General features: G+C 41.8%; 1 protein-coding gene across 1 annotated transcript; it reads left to right on the forward strand.

The window, feature by feature from the left end:
• Nucleotides 1–2099: 2099 nt before the first annotated feature.
• On the forward strand, nucleotides 2100–22472 carry CHIC1 (cysteine rich hydrophobic domain 1). The gene is made up of 6 exons (XM_064713035.1): nucleotides 2100–2285; nucleotides 8544–8598; nucleotides 15800–15955; nucleotides 17504–17560; nucleotides 17899–17958; nucleotides 18679–22472. The coding sequence occupies exons 1-6, from the start codon at nucleotides 2116–2118 to the stop codon at nucleotides 18727–18729; spliced, it is 549 nt and encodes a 182-aa protein (XP_064569105.1). The 5' UTR covers nucleotides 2100–2115; the 3' UTR covers nucleotides 18730–22472.
• Nucleotides 22473–24139: the final 1667 nt, after the last annotated feature.

Here is a 24139-nt window from a genome sequence, read left to right on the forward strand (position 1 = left end):
AAGGTGTCCCTGCCCATGGCTTTAAGTCAGTCCCCTTTCAATCCAGCCCATTGTGTGGTTGGATGGCCTTTCCCACAGACAGGTCAGCAGAGCAGCCATCTACCAAAACAATCTCAACTGGAAATTAAAGCCCACAATGTAAATGCACAGCACCAGAACTATCATTTCCTCCAGTGCTCTCAGTTACAACACTCACCTTTTTGGTTTCCACACCAGTTAAGGCAAACATCCAGAATTTAACTGACAGTAAAATAATAAAGACCAGTATCTTATTAATATCCCTATATATAACTTTATTTCAGTTGTTTCAACACTTTATTTTCATTGGTATGAATCTATATAAAGATGAAGATCAGCAGAAAAAAATATCAGATCCTTAAGTACAGAACAATTTTCTCTGTTTCTATCATCTTTCTAAACAGATGCATTTTCAGTATTTGGTCAATTACTTACCTTCCCTGCAATTTACTGCAACGTTCAACACTAAATAAGAAAAAGGTATTTTGACAAAAATAGGAGAACAAAATTTTGTTTTATAACAATTTGCCTCTTAATTTTTTTCTCTAGCTTATAATACTATTTACCTGCAGCTCCACATAAGATGGATAATGTGCTGAAGTAAGAGCACGCAGCAGTGATAAAACTGTAGCTCATAAAATGTTACTTTTGGAGACAACAAAAATTTTCACTGTCGAGTCATCTGCATTTTTTCTGCAGTCTAGAAACTCCTGAAAAACAATAAAGATGATTCATGAGGGAAGTAGTTTCCTGGAAACGACAGACGGGGATACAGACCCATTTTTACCTCATGCGGGAGGAGGTGAGCTCATTCCTTAGAGTACCTGCAGGTCAGGAATTCTGATTTGTACACCCACCAGAGCCAACACTTCATAGGAGCTACGCTAACACTAAGAAGGACCAACCCCCCTCATAATTCCGTTTTTCATTCTTCTATTGCAATGACAAACACCAATAGTTTTTAAATTATTTTCCATTTGTAGTAGGTGAGTAATTAAGCGTTTATTACCTCAATAATAGCTTACACCTGTGTGCTGATGGGGGCATTCCCCTGAAGTATTCTAAGAGATTTTTTTTTCCCCAAGTTTTGCTGTTCCTATGTGGATTTTCTTCCCCTCTCACCACCCCATCACGCTGCACGTAACTCACGTTTCAAACCCACCAACAAACCCCAAAACTCCGGGAAAACTCCACAACCCCCGCCCTCCCTCATCTTCACCTCAGGCGCCCCGGGGAGCGACACAGCGGCCAAAAACAGGAGGGAGAGAGCGGAAAGCGCTACCTGGCTGTTTTTATTAAAACCGTCACAGAAACACTCCTGGAAAAGAGGTTCAAATAAAGGAGGATCAGCAGCTGCCCCCGCCTTCCCTCAGGAGCCGCCCCTCATGCACCTGAGGGGCGGGAAAGGGCACGAGCGCACCTGAGGGAGGCGCGCGGACGAGTGATAAATGCGGTAGTAACAGTACAGATACTCAGGCACCTTGTACGCCGAAGTTCAGGGGTGATTTGAGATTTTTGTGGGGTTTTTTTGGAAAAAATGAAAATCCAGTGAGGTTTTTTTCCCGGCTTCCCTATAAGCAGCAAATTAAAACTCCCCTGAGGAGCCGCTCGCGCACCTGAGGGGCGGAAAGGGGCACCTGAGGCGGGGGCGGCGGGAAGGGAAGGGAGGTCGGGGCAGTTACAAACTCTACTAACGATAGTAGAGATATTCCGCATCCGTGTGCGCGAAAGGCTTAGAGCGAGTCTATGAACACAAGTTAAGAGTTCAACGAGGTTATTCCGCCTTCGCTGTAACCACCAACGCTAACTCCTCTCAGCAGCTCCCCGTGCCGGCTCGTTACCCGCCGCCCGGGAGCGGCGAGGGGCGCGCACCGGAGCGGCCGCCTCCGGCCACAAGCCGGTCCCCACCGCCCCTGGAGCTCGCACAGGGGGTGACGCGGACAGCCTGGCACCGTGCGGCCCGATACGGTCCGCAGCACGCTCCCCTCACCGCTCCCGCGGGGCCGCGCTGCGCATGCGCGCCGCCCTCCCGCCGCCGTGGCCGAGCGCGGCCCCGCCCCCGGCGCGCGCTGCGCAGGCGCGGCGGGAGGGCCGGCGATGAGCGTCCTGCTGCCCAATATGGCGGACTTCGACACGATCTACGAGCTGGAGGAGGAGGACGAGGAGGAGCAGGATGAGCCCGAGCCCGTGGTGCGGAGCCAGGAGCTGCCCCGGCCCCGCGACGCGCCCGATCCCGTAGCGGTACGGGGCGCCGGGCACATCACCGTGTAAGGAAGGAGCGGGGGCAGCGTGAGGGGCCGGTGTGGCGGGGCGGTGGAGCCGGGCGGGAGCGCCGGGAGGGGTGAGGGCAGCGGCAGCTCCGTGCCCCGGCCCTGTCGGCCCCAGGCTCCCGCCCCGCGGGGCCGAGAGCCGCAGCCCTGCGCCCCTGTCCCCTGGCTGTGAGGGGAACTTGGTGAACGTGGGCATTTTCCGGTAGCTCGAGGGAACCCCCAGGCAGCCGTGAATGAACAGCCGGAGTTGGCTGTCGGTGCAGAGGCTGCAGCGCAGCCCTGGCAGCCCTCCCTGCTTGCTCCTCTTTATCCAAACAATTTGTGAGATAAAAAGCAAAGTCCACGCGATGCGAGGACGAACAGCCTGTTCAGACCATCTCGCTGTGACCCTTGCGTGCCACAGCTGAGCCAGGGAGCCCCCACACTGCACTGCAGAGGAGGCTCCTGCCCGTGCTCTACTTTATCTGCCCCGAACTTAGTTGAGAGTTTGGTTTAGATTGAGTGTTTTTATCACTGGAACACAGCGTGAGCCAGAATGTTTGCTGCTCATTTAAACAGTTGAACAGAAGACGAGCAAGCTGTGTTTCCTTATATGTAATGCTTACTCGTAGGGATTTTCTTAGTATTCCTGCTCCAGCAAGCTGAAGAATTAAATAGAAGCAAGTGCATCCTTAACAAGTTGTTGGTTGTCATGTTAATTTTCACGGCAGGGAGGGAGGTATTGAAATTTATGTATTGCAGAGACCCACCGAGCTTGTGTTTGGATTGCATAAAATTCCCATTTCTCTCAGTAAATAGGTGCAGGGTGCTGTAAGGCCCTGCAGCAAAAGCTCTGGCTGGGGAAGGCTCTGCCATGCTGGGCAAGAGGGGCTGGATCTGTGTCCTCAGGGCTGCCTTGAGCTGGTGCCAGTGGGGAGTTGCTCTGCTGCACCGCAGTGCATTTGCTCGTGCAGATGGAATTTCTTTGTGTCCTCACCCCAAAGAGCTGCTGGCCTCACTAAAGGAGAGGTGGAACACAGGCAAAGATGCTCAGAATACCAAGTACCCATCTTAGGAGCTACCTGATTTGAAGTGCTGAACTGGAAAAAAGCATTACACACTCATCTGCTTTGCTTTCTGTGATGCTTTTTGTGTGTTAGTGATGTTACTTCCAGGTCCTTCTTGGCTCCAGCATCTTTTTGGGATGGGCAGGAACATCTCCAAGAACTAGGGATGTCTGCATCACAAAAAGCACTCTTGTCAGTGAAGTGGAAATCCTTAGCTGTGTGCCCTTGTTCCCATCCAACTTATTTTCCCTTTCTCCCACCCCTCTCAGTTTTCTTCCTGTAACAGGACCTACCTGCATGGTAGGAGGCAGCTTTTATCAGCTCATGCTGTATTTTAAAATCTCCTTATATTGATAAAAACAGTTCTTGGATGTTACCAATACAATGCAAGTAAACCCTGGGCACTGGAGTACATAATCCCACCCTCCTGTTAAATGGGAACTGGTTTGCTTCCCAAGGAGTTTGTGTTGGAACTCTGTCACTTTTTGATCACACAGAGGCTGCTGCTTTTGAAATCAGCCTGCTCCAGTTACTGAAGGGAGAGACGTCATCCAGGAAAACCTGGGGTTGTTTGCTAATGAAAATATCTGTCCTGGCAGGTCAGACATTATTAAAAAAAGAAAACCAGTTATCTTTATAAAGCCATTGTTTCCCTTGGATTTTTGTTTCAGATGTCTCCTGTTCCTCAGCTGACACTCACCTTCTTGAATACTTTTGGTGTATAGAGAAGGGATAGTTCTCAAATTCCAGGGTCATCTGCTGCAGCTTTTCATGTCCAGTTCTCTTACAAAGCTCCCAAGTTGGTAGATTCAAACACTCAGTTTCCTGCAAGAGACTCTTTATTCTTATGACCTTGTCAGTGAGCTGCTTGCTCTGACAGTAACTACTCTGCAGTATCCAGCAGTACTAAATAAAAATTCCAAGAGTTTTCTGAGGGTATTTGGCAGGATCTTGCTTTTCCCACTTTACTTTTGCTAGCCATTCTACCCCTGTGTGTGGTAAGAATGACCATGTAATGTGTATTTGTTTTATTTTAGTTAGAGAGGATGTGTGTAGAAATGGTTGGCAAAATCAAGTGTTCATCTTGTCCAGGATTCTTTGAAAAAATTCTGTCATATGTATTGGTTTTGAAAGCTTTTGAATTTTAGCACAGATAAATTACTAGGTCCTTTTCTTCTGCAATTCCCTTTTGATGAGTTCTAACACCTTGTCTGCTGTTTCTGCCACAGTCAGTGTGGCTGCTTGGTGTATCCAAGGATCTGCACAGACATTTGTAGTGAGGACTGAGTCATGCCTAGCAAAGCAAAGGCAATAACTTCCAAAAACAGAGCAGTAAGCACACTGGAACTTGCCTGTAGGGTTCTATTTATCTGCTATAATTTTTCCATATCATTAAGTCCATTTGGATGGATGGTAATGAGGTAATGAAATAGCAATTAAACATATTTTTGCCATTAGTATCCAGCTTGCTGCTGAAGTCTGCAAACCTCCTGGTCTGGGTGGAAGTTAACTTTTGGTGTTGTATCCTGTTTTCTGTAGGAGTTCCCCAGGGACCCACAGTTTGTGAAAAGTTTATTTTCATCAGCTGGGGAAGAGAGGGAAGAGCCAGTTGAGATAACATTTGAGTATTATCTGGTATTGTTCCACCTTCCACATATTGAAAACAGCAAATGACCTCAGCCTTCCACTCATTACCAAAAATTTCATTTTCCAAAACATCCTCTGTGGGTAAGGATTCTTGGATAGTTCTGTTGGCTCCACTGGAAAATGTTCTGAACTGGGGAATGTTAAATGTCCAAGGAGATTTCAGCTCAGGGCCCTTGAGGATTGTCATCTCTGCCCTCTGATGTTGGCCAGAGCTCAGCTGAGAGCTCCCAAAGAGCAGTGTGTGAGCTCCACTCTGCAGAGAGGTTGAACATAACCTGGATTGGGTGTGGGGAAGGGAGCTCTGCTCACAGGGGGTTGGAGAACTTCCCTGAACAGGTTGAACTTGTGCAGTCCAGTAAGGCTGATTACTATCTATAAATACAGGAGTGGGAGAGCTGAGAATGAGGTGAGCTTTAAAATAAAAAGGCAAAGCACCTTGAAATATTTCTCTTCTAAATGTAAGAAACTATTTCCAAACTCTTCCTGTTTCAGTTCTGGGGACAGAAAACCCGAGCTCCTGCTTTGTAAACTAATAAACATTTTCTTGTGTACCTGTTGCAGGTGGGGTTTGCAACTGGTGGTTCAAGATGTTCATTTCAGCTTTTACTGAGGGATTGATGCATTTCTCTTATTATAGCTCCCTGGGACAAGTTGTGTTCTCACCTCTCTGCAGATGGGGGAAATGAGGTGATGGGATTTGCCTGGTGCCATCCATGAAAACAGGGAAGGAGGGCCTGAACTGGCAAGTGAGGTCATCCTGGTTCTGCTGCAGCCTCCAGGAAACAGTGCCTGGCTCTGGGAAGTGCTTGTCATGCAGTGAGGAAAGTGCAGCAGAGAACGTGGGTGACTGATCTGAATTGCTAAATGTTACACTTTGGGCAGCTTGCACTGAGGAGTCACAGAACTGGCCCAGAAATAAATCACCACCAGCTGCTGCTCTGAGTGACTTCAGGGACAGCTACTGGAATTGATGTTATTGTCATTTTAAAATATTCTGAATTTTAGAAGATTTCACAGATTTCAAAGATTTCGTTTCCTGCTCATGCTAGATCACCAGTCTCTTGTAGGAAGTCTAATTAAGTTAATTACCTCTTGATCAATACTTTAGATTTTAACTTCTTTACATGGAAGGTTCTAATAACACTTCAATACTTTCACAAAGTTGCCTTTCACAACAGTTATACACTTCAGTACTTTCACAACAGTTATACAGTTGTAAAGCTGTACAACTGTATAACATCCTGCTTCAACCTTTTTATTTTATTTGCTTGTTAGGTCACCCCTCTGCCCCATCTAAGAGGAGTTTAATATTTCTAAGCCCTGTAGTAAATAATCACAGAATAGTCTGTAAAACTTCCAGAGATATTTTAGTAAAACTCTACTAAAGGCCATCAGTGATTCTGAGTAAATAAAGTGTTTAAAAGTATAATTAAAACATAAAGTTATATTCTTTAGCTACTCACAGGTGTCAGTGGGAGTGATGCCATTCTTAACTCAGGTTTCCTGGACGTGCTGCAGCTGAAGGGAGTGTTTTGGCAACTAATAAAAATGAGTTATTTGGGGGTTTTATTATGTGTCCCAACATCAGCTTTGAAATTTAACCCAAAACACATTGTGATCTTGCATTCCTAATCAGATTTATTAATCAGAAAGCACTAATTTAACTTGTTCTTTATAGAAATTGGGATGCAGTGGGAATTTTCATGAGCATATTTGATCAGTGAGATAAAAGCCAGTACCTGTGGCTTAGGAAGTGTTTGAACTCTGGATTGTTGAAGGTCAGAGGAGGGTTCTGAGGAGCAGCTGGGACATCTTTGCTCTTTTTTTTTCATTTCTTTTGCTGTATCCTAAACTCCTCCTGGCCACTGTAAGAATCAGTGTTGAGGACAAATGGACCCTTGGCTGGTTTAGTGGAATTGCTCCATTAGATGGGTAGAGTAAATAATTCTTGAATTTTCCAGTAGTTTTTTATTGTGTTGTCTGACTGCTCCTGCTTTGTGATCATTCCAGGTTGTTCCATTGCTGATGCACAGAAAAGTCTGGGTTCCTCACAGCAGCTTGGGAATGTGCTTTATAATTTTAGTCTTTTTTTTTTTTAACTGGAAAGACTACTTCATTGCTCTCCAAGCTTCCTTAAAACTAAATATATAACATTACAAAACCTGGAAGATTTCAGCTTGAAAAGGTACAAAATGTGGAGGCTGACTTACCAAAGTACAGAGAATGGAAATGTGCTATGTTAGTAACCTCTGTGCTTGCCTAAAATCATACTGGTTTTACTGTTTGGGGCTTTTTGTAATGTTTTACACAAATATTGCTCTTTACAAGAGGCTCTAACTTAAATTATTCATCTAAGGACTGGATTGAACTTCACCAGTGTTGTTGGCAAACATTTCACTCACTGGATTTCTAGAGCCAGCACAAGTTCTTCTGTTCTGCCTCTCTCTTCTTTAAGGTTGATTTGATTTTTTGTTACCTGGGAGGAATTTCCATTCTCAATTTTGTGTATCTGGGCTATTACAGAGTGCACAGGACTGTGTGTGTGTGAGATCTGATGATGGGCACTGATGTCCAGGGAGCTTTGGGACCTTTAAGGTCCTTCCAACCCAAACCATCCCACAAGTCTGTGATATTTCAGCAATTCTGGTATTGTTGGGGACCAGTTTGGAGTATGGCAGGTGTCAGATTGACTCAAAGCAAAGTTTGTTTCTTCAAGAACTCCAAATGTATTTGTGCTCTTCTTTTTGGCAGTGATTCTTTCAGGTATTTTGGTTTTTTTGAACACATACACTCAGGAGATAGCTTAGCAGAGCTGATTTGATGTACAATATATTTAACTTTCATCAAACATACAGATTGTAGCTGAGGGCCAGCTGCTGCTGTATTTTGTTAAATTACTGAATTTTAAAGGTTCAGGAGTTTTGGAATAAGTGGTAACAGGTTTACAAGCCAAATCCAGCTCCCTGAAGCTTTCACTGGTTATAAGGAAAACCTTTTGCTCAAACCCCAAAACACTTCAATGAAAAGTAGTCACAGTGGTACCCAAAACTTCATTTTCTTGAATTTCACAGTTGTTGTAAAAGTCTCCTTTGTGTAGGCTCTTATGAGGTACCTTAACTCAGCCCAAAGGAAGCTTTTAAAACCACATAGTTATAAATTTCTAAGATGATGATGAATGGGTTCCTTAAACAAACTCCATCTGTTGCATGTGGAACAACTGCATGTGTAAGAAAGTCAAAGGGTTGTTGAACCTGGGATCTCATAGCTGGAGGGTTTTTTCTTACAGAAATCAGAGATTGAAACCTGCTGCCATCCAGCTGGAACAGGATTTTTGCATTCTGGAGGTACTGAAGTAAGGAGAGCTGTGTTTGTGTCTGAAATGGCTGAATGTACAGAGACCTTTGTTAACTGAGATCAAAGCCCGTGAAATAATGCAACTGTAAGGGCAAAAAACATTAACAGTGGCTTCTTTTTAAAGTAAAAACTCTTATTACATTTTTTTATGAAGGGAAACAAAGTAAGTTAGGTGGAATATATTTTGTTTGTCTCTTTTGTTTTCAAGGTTTGGCTTGAGCAACAAGTTTGATACAGAATTTCCTTCTGTTCTGACAGGGAAGGTAAGTGTGAGATTAAACTGTTCTTTTCAATGGGAGGAGCCAGTGCATCCAGTGGTTTCTGGGTTGGATCCCTGAGCATGAACCCACTCAGAAATGTTCCCTGTGGCCTGTGTGACCCAGCTGCTCACTGCCCAGTCCCAGTGCAGCTGCAAACAAGGAGGATTTGCAGTGATTGTTATCATTATTGACATTCCAAACACAGCAAAGCTCCCCATGGATCCCACTGTTTCCATGCAGACATGAAAGCAGCACTCACTTCACCTTGCTTTTGGAATACCTGGAGTTTGTGAATTAAATCTCTACAAACACTAGACCTCTCTTTTGAGTATGCCTGACAAGCCTTGGGTTTGTTTAGACAAAGCTCTGGAAGTGAATCTGTTTTAGCTGAAGCTTTACAGAACAAAACATAGTGTTAAATCTACAAATTAAGGAGGTTTTTAGTACATTTTCACAATTACCATTTAGTTCTGAAAATTAGTGGTGACAAGTCTCTTGCTTTCTCTGGAGTCCTGTCATCTTACTTAATGCAAGTGTAAGAAACAGTAATTTGTAGCTATTAATTCAATCTTAGCTAAATTCTTAGTTAGTTTTAAATTATTTTTGTAATTATATTTTTTAAATCTTTTAATTGCTTAGTACTTTCTCTCCAGAATTTTTTTCCTTCCTACTGTTTCACTCTCTAGTGCTTTGTTTTTACTTTGATTTCTATCCCCCTCATGTATCTTTTCCAGAATTTGGGAAGAAAAAAAACTTTATTTGGCTCTTTCTACTTTGTCTCATGTCATCCCATAGAGCTGCACTCCCTCTGCAGCCCCTTGCAGAGGTTGAGTCATCCCAACAAGCACCAAATGCAGCTGAGTGGCTGCTCCTGCTGCTGCCAGGCCCAGCTGGGCTCTCTCCTCCTGCATTTGCAGCCCAGGCAATAAAAGCCTTGTGCTGAGGCTGCCCAGCTGTCGGGTTTTCTCTGCTGTTTGAAGGGCCTGGAAAGGCCCGGGGTGGCCTTGGGGCAGCCCGCGTATCGAAGGACGAGAAGAGGCTTCAGTTCTTTTCTCGGTCTCGGTGTTTATTAATTGTTTATCTAAAAGATTTTCTCTCGGCCCGACAGAGCTCTGCTCAGCAGCCAGCCATGAGCACACTGTGCCGCCCTCCGTACAGTCACCTATCTTTATACCCATGGTTACGTGTACAATATTTATCATTTTTCCCCAATACCATTTATTCTTATTGCTGGGTGCACTTTCAGTAATAACCAATCCAAAAGTGCCACCATCACCACAGAAGATGGAGGAGAAGAAGAAGAAGAAGAAGGACAGGACACACCCCAATTCCTCCATCTTACTTCTCTAAACCCCCCTGTACAGAAATCCTAAACCCTGTGTTTCACTCTCTAATTAACCAATCCCTTCACCATTCACCCCGGTGAAACCCTCCTGTCCTCATACAGGTGTCGTCTCCTGTGTAGGATCAAAGTCCAGCCACCAGACACTTCTGGAACATTCCAGGACTCCCGAGCCCCCCAAGGGTGCTCTCGGTGGCTCGGCACCTCAGGACTCAGATCCTGAGATCCCACACCCAGCCAGCAGCACCCCTGAACAGCACATTCTGCTTGGAGTTTTGGGTGCTGAACATCAGCCTGGGGCTTGATGGATCTCACTGAGCTCAGAAAGACAAATCCTGCTGATCCCAGTGTGAGGGCTGCTGACAGCACTTACATTTCACCACCTTGTCTGAGGCTTGCTCTTTTCTGAGCACTGAGCAGCCACAATACATTTTGGAAAAAACAATTTTGATGTTCTTTTGCTCAAGTTGTAGTTTATTATAAATAAGCCTGTGGAAAATGCCAGGCAAGAAGCATTAAAACTAAATTTAATGATATCATTTCATCTCTTTCTGTCTCTCTAAAATATATTGTCTACACTTTTTAATACCAGCATCAGTGGCTGTCACATTTTTCCACTTGACTGTCCTCCTGTTGTTAAATAGACAGTGAACAAAAGCTTAATTTAAAGTTCACTTGAGTGCTTGGACTTAATTTAGCAAAGCCAGAAAAGAGGAAATTCTTCTGTTGGCATTTCCCCTTCTTGTCCTGGGTGAAATCAGTGCTGCAGGAGTGGCATGGGCAGGGATTTGCTGTATGTGGGGATGCTCCTCTGCTGAGAATCTTGGTATTCTGTTGGCTTGTGGATTTGAGGGGCTTTCTGAGCAAGGAAATGAATTCCCTTTTGTCAGGGGAGAGCACCAATCTAACAAGATAGTAAACACATTTCTCTTCCTGCCTGCCACCACTGCCATGAAAGACATTAAAAACCACAGTTGTGGGTCTTTCAGTTTGTGTTATTGCAAGAAATAAAGAATCTGCTTCCTCCTCTGGTTGAGGCAGTCAATCATCTTAATCTCTATTGAAAATGAAAATTCAGTCATTTTTTCAGTAAGTTTTTCTTCAAATACCCTCTTAAATAATTACAATAATGACAATCAGTGTCATACTCAACTGAGACCCTACGTTAACATTCTTTGTGGTTAAAATGTAATTTTTTTGCTTTTTATGAAATCAAAATTTATGAATAACAGTGACTGTTAATATTTACAAATTTGGATTAAAATGTTTACTCTGAACTTGCATTGGTCCTCAGCTCCTCTAAGACAATGCCATAGTTTATTCATATTGCCTGTGTAACATTAAGTTGAATGGCTTTGTGAATTGATATTAATAATAAATCCCATCTGCTAATGGAGTGTAAGAGATGAAGCCTTTAGATGGGCTTGATGGAGTTCTCAGTGGTGCTGGTTTTCTTTGGAATAAATACAGATGGAAAAGATGCAGGTGTTTAAAGCAGGGTGAGAATCCTAATTAGAGAAAACTCTGTAGCTACACCTTTCTCCCAGAAGCACAAACTTTTGGGATTTATGCCACATTCTTGTGTCAGTAATTTCCTTAAGCTTCCTGCCCTCAGCCCATCCACATCATGATGGCAACAAACCTTCTGATTTTGTTTTTCTGCCATCTGGAATCCCCCTCATTCCCCCATTTTCTCATCTCCCAGTTTTTCCAGAGCCTGCTGTAGGTTAGCCTAGAGCCACATGCCTGTAATTACATCTTCAATGTTTAATTGAGACTTCATTTGTTGCTTTCCTTGGGAGAGGTGAATGTGTACATTTGAGGGTAAAGCACAGACAATAAAATAATAAAGGAAAGGAAAATCCCAGGTACATCAGATGTTTGGTGTGGCTAATTCAGCTGGATTAATATTTGTCTTGCAGGATGAGACACAAACTCACCTGGTTTGTAAATCCCAAGCCAGGCTTCTTTTCAGAGGAACATTATAAGAAAAGATTTGACTACACTTAATACAGAGGCAATATTTAACTTCTAATAATGTAATTGGACCTTGGCCTAAATTGGAATGCTGGTTAAATTTAAATTCTGTGTGCTACAGGTTTGCAGGATTATTAATTCTCTTAAAAAGCTTTTACCAAAATATTCTCTGTGATATGGAGCACAAGAGCACCCACTGCTCCAGGTGACCAGGTGGTGATGGAGGCAGTGATCCTGAAGGGGAAAAGTGGAATTTCCTGCTCTGATCTTGAAACAAAAGGGTCCTGCCCAGAGAGGAGTGTGCAGTGCAGGGCAGGGGGAGCCATAAACTGAGCTGGGCATTGTGCTGTGTGATTGATAGGGCTGCTGCTGATGATGATTGAAGGAGGAAGATCAGGCCTGCTGGGCCTTGCTGCCTCCCTTCCTGTGTTTGGAGATCCTCTGCATCCTGTTGTAAAATATTATGACACCCCCTCCTTTCCTTTTATGTTTTGTTTTTGTTTTTTTCCCTCCTAAAAGGAGCTGATGTCCCTTCCCAAGGTGTACAGCACAGCCAGGAGCAAAGTGCTTATCTCATTCTTTTCAAGAGCCAGACACAAACTCTCCAAGAGATTTCCAGAATTCCTCAAAACTGAGCTGTCTTAGGGAGCTGTGTTTGTGCAGGAGGAGCTGTTAATTCTGTTTGTTTGAAATACATCAGCCCCTCCACAGACACCTTTCAACAGCTGTACCTGCAAGAAGGCAAGAGTTCAAATTGTGGCAGAAAATCAACAGTTCTGTGCTGACTTTCATTTGGATTCCATTTCATTATTAGATTAGAACAGTTATTTACAGATATTTTCTTCTTCATCAGTGTGTAACAATGCTTAACTGGCACTGAGCTGTAAACTGAGCAACAAAAATGTGATTTCTTCTGTTTATCACAACATGAGGCTTATCTTGCTGTCCAGCTCCTTTAGTTCCAGATGTGCCATTAGTGACAGAAATATTTGTTGTGATTCCATTTCCTAAAGGTAGAAACAATCCAATAGTTGGGGTTAGTCAAAGGCAACTTAAATATTTTCATCTTATATTGTAGCCAAGTGATTCACCTTCACATGAAAATATTTGGTGAGTTAGCAGGTAGTGCTGCTTTCATAATGCTATATTAAGGTAAAATCAGACCAAAACTCCTGAAATGGGAATTTTATGGTGCTTAGTGGCATCCAGAGCTGGTTTCTGGTTTAGCCATTTGCTCTGCAGGAATGAAAGTACTTCAACTTTCATCTGAAAATGTGAACAGTGAGTCCCTAAAAATTATAGGGAATAGGGAATCTCCCTGGGCTTTCTTCTTAGCTCCCAAATTTTTCTGCCAGCTGTGATCTGAGAATCTGGTTGAGTTCTCTTCATGTTGGATGTTATCACTGATAAGGGTTTTTCTTGTTAAACTAAATTCTGGGCTGAGCCATTCCATTGTCTTGGGCAAGTTTGTTCAGCTGCATTTGGAGGCTGGGCTGTGTTGTTGTCAAGCTCCAGTAAACTTTGTGTCTGAAGGAAAAGGAAACCTTCTCTTTTCTTAGGAAGTCTCATTACAAAAGTATGAATGGGTTCTAGGAAAAAAAAAACAAAACTACTTATTTTTATATTTCACATCAACAGAATATAAAATTCTAAAAGATCTATCAAAGGAAGTGCCATTTGTAGATACCTAAATATGAGGCCCATGGAAACTTCCTTAGGAGTTGAGAATGCCAATTAATGGAGGAATCTCAGTTTACTTTGAGGCAGTGACTGCAGCAGCTGCCTGAGGTTACTGCAAACCACCAGCCCAGATGTTCTTTCCTACAAAACACTCTCCCACGTTGAAGATGAAATGGTTTTGCTCTTGTGCATCTGGTATTTGTTATATCCCAGTACAAGATCTGGCACTGGCAAAGAAATCCATAAAACTTTGTTCCAGGACATGCAAGTACAGGATACTTTGCCACATTACAATGGGATTTTTTTCATTGCAGTACAAAGGATCTCAGGGGGTTTCTTTGACCATTCTCTTTTATTTTTTTCCCCTAAACTGCAACTTTTTAGTTGCTCCATTTGTAGATGTAAAACAGAACAGTGTATTTAATGTGGGAGGGGGACAAAATAATTACTTTCTATGTATTTATTAATTCCTGCTGTAAAATAATCCCAAATGAAGTTCTCATGTTTTTAACTGTAGGCCTGGCTGGTGTGCAAGGCCAGCTGCCCCCTGACTCTGAATGGCCAGGAAACAGATGTTGTATTTATTTACTCCCTTCCCTGCAATGCTTGAAAGAATTCAGCTCAAAAGGCAGAGCAGCAGCATCAGCTCCTCTCCATTTCCTGCCCTGTGGCTTTGCCCCTGCTGAAAAGGATCTTTGTCATGAAATGAACTTTTGTTGCTGTTGCTGCCCTTGTTTGCAGAGGCAGATGAGCAGAGCTGGGCTGCCCTGGGTGGGGGTTGTGGGGCACAGCTTTGTGTGCAGGCTCACTCTGGGGATTTGCATGCACATGGCAGGGAGGGAGGAAAAATGGGATTTGAATTGTGCTGGGTTGTGCCTGCCTGCTCAGGTCTCATTGCTCCTGGTTTATTCTGCTTTGTGTATTTGATGCTGGGCAGCATTAGAGTCAAGAGTGTGATCTTGGAGTCACTGCCTCAAATCCATGTTTGCTTGTCAGATGGAGTGACTTGGGTTCTGTAGGGAGATGAGGGATTTGGGGTGAGAAATGTGAGTTATTGCAGAAAAGTGTAGGTGAGAAATGCAGTTATTGAAGAAAAGAGCTTCTTTCTGATACAAAATGCGTAATTCCACTGTGACTCTGCAGTGGCAACACAGGTATAAAATACTTATTCTGAATTCAAAACTTTTGAAATTAGGATTAGAATTTATACTTTATTATGCAAATTCAGGTATAAATTTTATATATATATATATATAATTATACTAATACTATTATAAAATTAATATTTAATATTATATTAATTATATATATAATTATATATATACACTTATATAAATATAATATATATAATATATATATAATATAGTTATATATATACACTTATATAAATATATATATATATTTATATAAGTGTACCTAGTATTAGGTATTAGTATTTTATACCTAGTATTTTATATAAGTGTACCTAGTATTAGGTATTAGTATTTTATACCTAGTATTAGGTATAAGTGTACCTAGGATTAGGTATTAGTATTTTATACCTAGTATTTTATATAAGTGTACCTAGGATTAGGTATTAGTATTTTATACCTAGTTTTCAGTAAGCAGGTTTTATTCCTAACCCTGTACAAGGTGCATTGCTCTGCCTCAAATACAATCCAGTGCATTCCTCCCTAGGCTTCCCTATTTTAGGAAGCAGCCCCAAGGGAAGCTGTGGCTTCATTTTGGGCCACTTCAGGAAGGGATTTGTGGACAGAGCCTTCACCCAGGCCCAGAGCAGGCTTAGGTTGGTGTGACACTAATCTGGACAATCTTCTCCCTTTCTGTTTTTGCTCCAGTGCTCCCACACTCCCTTGGAAAGCAGACATCTGTCATTCTTCTGTGCTTTTGCTCAGTGCAGCCAGTGCATGTACTGCCCAGTTCTGATTTTGTCTGGGCCCATTGTGTTTTCAGGCCCATTTTTTAATTACTGGTGCATTAAATACAGATGAGCTGCTCATCTAAAAGATGTTTAGCTTTTGAACTCAGGTTTGTGCAGTGCACACACCAGAAATGAACTTGTGGCAGGAAAACGACTTCTCACGCTCACTGGGTGACCAGTGCTTTAGAAGATTGTGTCATTTCCTTCTCATTGGAACCTGTGGAAGCAATTTCTGTGAAAATTCACCTGTGCTGCTCTCCCTGAAGCTGAGCCCTCTGTTGCAGGTGGCCCCTGAGGAATTCAAGACCAGCATCAGCCGAGTGAACGCCTGCCTGAGGAAGAACCTCCCTGTCAATGTCAAGTGGCTGCTCTGTGGCTGCCTGTGCTGCTGCTGCACCCTGGGCTGCAGCCTCTGGCCTGTGGTCTGTCTTAACAAAAGAGTGAGTTCCATCTTTCATCACATTCTAGGGATTTTTGAATGATTGGTAGGGTTAAATAACTTTTCATAATGTCTTCCCCATTTTAAAACCCACATTTAAAAGGTTATTCTGGTTTCCGTCTTAGAAAATAGAAAAAAAAATTGAAATTACACCAAATTAACAGTTTTAAGAATAGCTGATCTCCTGTCAGTTCAAACAGGATGGAATATATGATACTCTACATTTCCAGGATTTCTCAAGGTCTAAGAATTGAGTGTAGAACTGAACCTTCATGACCATCAAAGAGTGGCAGAATGAGACTGAAAAATCACTTCTCCTCTTCACATCCCCATCTTCACTCCCTCCACCCCCCAAATAAATATTTTTCAAATTTAAAAATCACTTTTTTGTATGCAATAGGCACCATAACATTTCTGAGCTGTGCTTTATTTGCTGTATTTTACTGTTCTGTTTCTGTTAGGAACAAGAACAAATTTATTTTCTAGACTTCTTCCCTAACAGAGTTGACCACTCCTGTAATCAGGTCCAAAGTAACAATTTTGGAAAGCACTTCAGTCAATGGCCTCAGTGGTTTGTGTTTAGAATTGATTTATCACAGCAGTAAATATTGGAAATGCATTAATGTGGCAACTTATTGAAGTGCTCATCACTGAAGCTGCATCACTAAAAAGTTACAGGACTTGTTTTAGTTCATTTTAACTGCTTTTATAAACTTAATTATTGCAGAGGTTTATGCCTGAGAGGTACAAAAGGAGTATTTGCAGTTTTAAAGCCATTTTTAATATCCCTGTACCAGTGAAAATCTAAATAAATGCCCGTTAATTATATGAAATTCTCAAGGCTGCAGAGAATATGCACCAGGTAGGGAAAATGATGGCACTTCCATAGGGGTGTGAGGGTGATAACAACCATGCAGGATTAAAATTAAATGTATACCATGCAGGATCATCCCAGCTGCCTTTGTGTGACCTTCAAAATCACTGGGACTTGAGAAATGATCTCCTCTCCACAGTCGTGGAAAGAGCAGGACATGAAGGACACATTTGGCAGCCAAGAGTTGAAAATAATTTGTTGTGAGCTGGAGTTTGGTGGTGAGGTTTCTTTTCAAGATCCAGATCACAATTGCCTTAGCAAAATCTGGAAATTAAATGTATGGAAATGTGTGTTTGCAGCAGAACAGCTGCAGTGAGTGCAGGATTTGGCCAGGAGACTCTGTTCTGTTGGCTGTGGGAGGTAAAGCCACCAAATTCAAAAGGATCTCTTACTAACCAAATGAATTCTGGAAAAGCCACAGGCCTAAGTTGCACTTGATCTTAGAAATTTTTCCAGTGATTCCAAGTTAACAAAAAACCCAGGAGTGTTTTCCTTTTTTGAAAAAAGGGGAGTGGGAGTGAAGTGATAAGTTTTCCATGTATTTCTTCTTTGGCTTGTTTTACTTTTCTAAAACTTAACTTACTATAAATTCACCTTAGAAATGCAGCAGTGAGATCCTGCTGGATGAGAGCAGCTGCTGAACCATTTCTGATCCACTTCTGACTTCCTTTCTAGACTAGAAGATCAATTCAGAAGTTATTAGAATGGGAAAATAACAGACTATATCATAAGGTAAGAAAAGAGTGCTTGGTTTTTTCAGCTTTAAGAATATTAGCAATGAAGGATGTTACAATCTTGCCATAATTCTTTATTTATATATTAATATAAATTCTTTATTTAGTAATATAAAATAAATTCTTTATTTATATATATTATATAATTCTTTATATATTTACAGTATAATTACTTTATACTGTAAATATATAAATCCTAATAAATAATAAATAGATAATAGATCCTAATAATTCAGTACTGCTAATAATAGATGCTAATAATTCAGTATTGCTAATGCTTGTTGCATTACCCATCCAAACAAGGCTGTGTTAATCCTTTGTTAATGATTTCCTTAGCTTGGTTTGCACTGGAAGCTGAGTAAAAGGAAATGTGAAACTAGCAATATGATGGAATATGTGAGTATTGCTTGTTATTTATTGCTATTCAACAGCACTATGATTTGATAAAGAAAATCCTTCACTTAGTGACCCTGTGCAGAAAGATCTCCCAGCCAAATGTACAGTTTGTCTGGAATTTGGAATGAGGGAGACCCACTGGGACTTTCTGCACTGGGGTGATTCCCACACCAGCACCAGTCCATAGCTCCTAACACCTATCCTCCTTTTCCACTGGTGTTCACAACTGGATTCAAATAATCCACCTTTGATTCAAATAATTCAAAGAATTCACCTTTGATTCAAATAATTTTGCAGAAGTATTACATCTTTATAGTAATGTGGTTTTTTTGGTTGGACCTTTTCTTTTGTGTTTTTTGTTTTTGGTTTGTTTTGGTGGGGTATTTAAATTTCACGTGGTTTTAAACAAGACAGACCTTGTAGAAAAGCAGAATTTCAAGCATTTCTGTGGTTCTACCACTCCCCTATCCCCTTTAACATGTGAAGATTGTGAAGGCTTTAGGGAAAGAGATCCACCCCAAAAAAAGCCAAGCACCAAAATCCCTCTATTTCAGAATGACTGCAGTCTCTGCTTTGTTACCCTGGGGAACATTCCCTCCTCACTGACTATCTCAGATATATTTAGTCTTATGAATTAGCAAATGTTCATGCAAATTGTGCTGAAGCTTTGAACTTTTTGGTTACTGTCTTCTGTTCTTGTCTTTTTCCCTTCTTCAACAGGTAATATTAATAGAGTTCTTACCAAAATACCCCATATTTCGACCTGACTGAGGAACAGCATTGGTCTTTCATGTTACCTGTCATTTTCTACCCTTAGTGCCTTGTAGATGATTTTGGAAAGAAGATGGTCTACTTTGCTGTGACTTAAAAATGTTCTTCAGTAGAAATCTTCCTTGCTGTTACTTTCTTTTGTTAAGAAGAGAACAATTTGCACATTTTTTTATGTTAAACGAGGCTTCTATGTTGCACTCTGAATTTTTAACATTACCAATAACTGATAGAGTTGCCACTAGGGATCTTAACATCAGTGCTGCTTAAACTTGTTCTGAGCATGCTGCCTTATTAATTTCTCTCTTTGCTGTCCTCCAATGTGCATCCTAAAGCTGTGTCATCCTATATTTCATCCTAAGTGTTGCAATCCTAGAAACCCTCAGTAGGAATGTCCAGGTAAACTCCAGTAGTAATGATTTTAGTAGAACCTGCTTGCATAGGACTTGCAATCAACAGCACTGGTTTTGTCCTGCACTTTGCAAAATCATCATTTCCATTTAGGGGGTTCTTTAGTTTACCCACTATGGATTTGTAAATATTGACTCTTTGCATAATGTAAAGTGTGGTATGCCAAGGTTTACAGAATGTATTATAGCTCTTATTCTATTGCCAACATCCCCAGCATCTGTTCCATGTGCTCGTTCCCCTGGGATTGTACAGCCCCACCCACACTGCTTTTATGGGAAAGCCATAAAGAGTTTGTACATATGTCAGATGTGTAGGGCTCAGTTGCACTTTGTTTAGTAAATGGATGAAAAATGCATAGCATTTCTGTCTTTATTTTGAAAAGTATTTCAGCTGGTGTTTGCAGCACCTGAAATACAAAGCTGAAATCTTCACCTCTGCAAAAGCTGCATTTGTGGGGTAGATGGCAGCTGTTGTTAAAATACCCTAAAGTCTCTTTTGAAGTGAGGACTATATATGGATGTTAAGTTCTATTTTGTTTTGAAGTCAGGAGAAATTAGCCTCAAATCAGAGATCTTCGTTCCAGAAGAGAAAAATCAGAAACAGCCAAATCCAAGCTGAAGCTGCACCTTTGTTACTGGGGTGGCTGCACTTCAGCATTTTCACAGTTCAGTGACATGAAGTCCCTTCCAGTGGAAAGAGGTTTTATCTCAGTCAAAGTGGAGATTCCAGACATGCTGAGGGAGCAAGTGCAGCAGTTGAAAGGGCTCCTGAATGTGTTTTGGCAGTCAGGCACTGTCTGGGGAGCCAGGAGAGCCTTGTGGAATTCCGGATTATTTTGGATTCTTCCCTGTTTGCCTGATCTCAGGAAGGGAAGTCACTGTAGAAAAACTTCCTCTAATGGCTGATCTAAGCAAGAGCACTTGATAAAAGAAAGCAAATGGAAATTGTTGCAAGTTCTTTGCCTTTCCTAACTAGAAATAACAAAGCCCAGCAGATAACTGAGCATCTGCAAGTTGTGGTGGATTTCATTATCAGTGTCCAGGCATTTCTTTGCAGCATCTTGACTCCCTGCAACATCATCCCAAGTTGCTTTTTAGTTTCAGGGTGACTTGGGGTTTCCTTTGAATGTATTTGCATCTCTCCAGTTTGCAATATGCTATTAAAGTACAGTATTTGTCAGACCATTGCATCCTGTAGTAGGTCAGATTCCTTGTGAATACACAGTGTTTACAGAAGGCCAGTTTTATGCAAGTTGTTACTCAAAGGGAAGTTTGTGCTCTTTCCTGTCCCAGACTGATGGTTCAGTTTGAAATCTGCACATTTCATGCAGCAACTTTGTTTGACTGGTAGGTTGGTGACAACTAAATGTGTAATTGCATTTGTAACATGAATAAAAACCTCCTGTGTTGTTTGAAATTATCATTAGCTGCACCTGCAACTGAGATTTCCATTGCAGAACCAAGCAAAGCGTTGTCTCCAATTTATTTCTGTTTTCTGGGGATGAGTGTTAACTGGAAGCAGAGAAAATAATGGCAGAAAAGGCAGAGTAAACCAAAACTGAAATGGCACACTCAGTTCTTTTTTTGGGTTTCACTGACAAATGAGTTTCTGAGTAATTAACAGAACAATGGAAGTTCCTTATTGTTCTGCCAGAACTTTGTTGTGCAAAACACTCAAGAAATCTCAGCAGGTTCTGATTTTCTCCTTCATGCAACTCTGTTTTCTCCCTGTCCTTGCCCAAAGGGGAGAACAGGCACTTCCATGGAACCACAGAATGGGTTGGGTGGAAGGGACCCCAAAGCTCCTCTCATTCCACCCCTCCTTCCACCAGCCCAGGTTGCTCAGAGCTCCATCCAAACTGGCCTTGAACACTTAAGCACATGATATTAATTTGTAAAGTTTACATTTTAAGTACATAAATCCTATACATTTTAATTTGTCCTTAATTATTACTTGTGCAGTCTTCAAACCATGAATGGGTCTCGTCTTTGTGTTTTAATTGACATTTAATTATGTGGCCATAACATAAAGAACCAGAGCCAAACCTGTCATTTACAGTAAGCTCCATGTTTTAATGAGTAGATAAATTTGCATTAAAATGCAGAACCAGCAGCAGTATTATATTTGCATGTAAAAGACACAGGATTCACAGCTCACTGGAAGGTGAGGGCTGCTGTGAACTCTACACAGGTTCTTTTTGCTTGGCCTGGCCTTTAATATCAAAACATCACAGGTAATTCTGTCTCCCAGGACTGGAAATCTCATTTTTGACAGTAAATGATCAGCATGAGTTGGGGAAGTGTTCATGGAGGGTATCTGTCAGAATTTGTAGCAATGTAACAGATTAAAGTCAGCTGGGTGAGTGGAAGTGGTAAAGAAAGTGCCTTGGCTGGTTCCAACACCATTGTGCAGAGAAGGAGAAAAGGGAATTCACTGGTCCCTCTCAGGAGTGGGAGTTTGCAGCAGATTTCTAAAAGCAGCTACTGTCTACCAAATCAGTGTTTATTTCTTCACATCAACATGTTGACACTAATTTTGTTCCTAGATTTTATCCAGGAAATCTTTGGGTTTGTATCTAGGAAGTTTAGGATCTGGAGAGTACTGAAGGAGTGCAGAACTCTGGCAGAGCATCAAAGCTGCTCCTCAGTGATTCCCCACCTGGCCAAAGGTGTTTTCCCAGAGGTGGAACACACAAGTGTTCAAACATGCACACCCAAGTCTAGGTAGTGTGGGTTAGGTTGTAAATGGGTGACTTTTAAACAGAGAAAAAACAATTTATTAAATCTGGTGTGGTTTTGATAAATACAAAAAAAAAAGTTCCTATGCTCTTCTTGATAGGTACAAAAGTCCATATGCAAAACCATAAATTGATGTTTATTATTGTCCCACTGACAGTTTACTACATTTTCTTGTCAACACACTACCATTGGAGCAATAAAAATGTCAAGCTATTAACATTCACCATCAATTATTTATCACTTTAGTAAGCAATGTTATGTGATTCTTCTGCCATTCTTTTGTTTTCTGCTTTTGGTGTTCTTACAGTGTTGTAACATACTTGTATTGCTTCTGAAAAGTGGTTTTGTTTAAGCTGTATGAAACTGTGTTCTTAACACTTTTATTCTGTTTACAAGTGAACAGCCACTTTTTTAACAGGACCTCACGTCTGGAGAGTTTTCTCTCTATTTTTTATTTTAAATGAAAATAAAATTCTAACTGAGCTTGCTTTCTATAATTTACTGCACTGGCTTGTGCCATTGAAAGAAGCTGGAAGTCAGACATGCTTCATCACTTTGAGACATTTTTCTTTAATTAAATTCAAAGATGAAAACCTTGAGTAGTGCAATGTGTTTATGGAAAAAAACCCTGAAATTTTCTGTGTCTTTCCCTGTAGAGGTGTTTTAGTGGGATGGCAGCAGTGCTGGGCTGTGTGTAAATGAGACACACCTGACACAGCCAGGCCAGGGCTCATTCAAACAAGGCTTGGAAAGCACAGGAGGGATTTCCAAAGATGAGAACTGCAAAATGATCATCAATCTGATATTCCTGGTGCTCCACCTTCCTGCCAGGACAGTGGTGGAGTCCCCATTCCTGCAAGTGTTGGAAAATGTGGATGTGGGCCCTGGAGGACGTGGTTTAGTGGTGATCAGGGTGTTGCATTTGGTGATCTCCAAAGTCTTTGCCAGCCTTAACAATTCCATTATTTTTTGGTGGGCTCACAGACCCTCCCTGGTCAGGGAGAAAGGAATCTGTCCCTGCAGAGGTTTTCTCACCCAGCCTGAGCAGGGACTCTGTGAGGGTGAACAAACCCTGGCTCCCAGAGGGGTTTGTGCCCAGCACAGCAGCCCTTTGTGTGTGTGTGTGTGTGAGCAGCCTGCCTTTGGAGCTGTGACAGCAGCACTGCAAACCAAAACCTTTGGCTCATCCCTGAGGGGAAAGCACGCATTCCTGAAAGGGGCACGTGCAGTGTTTGTGTTGGAAGTGGTTCTGGGCAAAGCCAGGGCTGCTGAGCATGGAGCTGATCCTGGATGCTGGCTGGGAAAGCTGGGAATGTTTCTGGGGTGTTCAGCCAAAGGGAGGATGAGGGGCTGAGTCAGGAGTTCATCCCTGGGGGCTTTAGGAGATGTAATTGCCCAGACTGAGCAGCAAAGGCCTGTGCTGAGGATATTTGGGATTTGGCCCCAGTCTCAGACCTGTTGGTGGAGCAGCTTGCTGTGCTGTCTGTGCCTGTGTATTTATAATGCTGTGTCTGTCATCACTTCAACTGTTCTAGCTGAGTTTATTTTTTTAGTGAAGCTTGGAGAGACTTCAACCCTTCATTTCTTAGACCAAATTAAATGTTAGCCTCCTCTCAAAAGCAGAGTTCTGTTTCTGTTCATCCTGTTTGCATTTATTTGAATTTTCCTTGAATAGGAGTGACCAGGAACAATATTCCAGTAAGTGGCTCATGGCCAAGAAGGCACCAGGTATTTATTTCAGTGTTGATAGTTCCCTCTCTTGTGTGAAAAGAATGTGATCCATTAAATTTAAAGGGTCACATTTGTCTCCTTAGTGGCTGTATTGCATTTCTGATCCATAGCTGTTCTGTGATAAATCTGGGGCTATTTCTCTTCAGCCACTTGTAGTTTATACAAGTTCCCTGACACTTTGTACTGGTGAATCTCTCAATATTTCCATTACTGTGTCCTCCCAGTCCTCCTTGCATTTGTGCTCCCAGTCTTCCTGTGAGAAGTGTTTGTCACAGGCTGATTCAGTCTGCAAAATTAACACAAATGAATTTACTAAAAAGATTAGTTCCCAGATAGATGCCTGAATTTTGCTTATGATTTTCTAAATGCCCTTTTACTTACTTAGTCCCTGACCTGCTTTAAATATTTCTGTTGTTTCTACATCTGACTGAATCAGTAATTTCCTTGTTGTGGTTTATCTGGGAGATGGAATCTACCTGGACTTGGTTGATTTACATCTGGTTATTTTATAAACATGCAAACAGCAGATTTGG

This window comes from Zonotrichia leucophrys, chromosome 4A, assembly GCF_028769735.1.
Source record: "Zonotrichia leucophrys gambelii isolate GWCS_2022_RI chromosome 4A, RI_Zleu_2.0, whole genome shotgun sequence".
Taxonomy (NCBI): domain Eukaryota; kingdom Metazoa; phylum Chordata; class Aves; order Passeriformes; family Passerellidae; genus Zonotrichia; species Zonotrichia leucophrys.

What these genes read in the sequence shown, in the direction of transcription:
- CHIC1 (XM_064713035.1), top strand. Translation starts at nt 2,116, where the DNA reads ATGAGCGTCCTGCTGCCCAATATGGCGGACTTCGACACGATCTACGAG. An exon ending in CTTCTGTTCTGACAGGGAAG is followed by an intron (nt 8,599 to 15,799) that starts GTAAGTGTGAGA and finishes CCTCTGTTGCAG; the next exon opens with GTGGCCCCTGAGGAATTCAA. An exon ending in TGGTCTGTCTTAACAAAAGA is followed by an intron (nt 15,956 to 17,503) that starts GTGAGTTCCATC and finishes CTTCCTTTCTAG; the next exon opens with ACTAGAAGATCAATTCAGAA.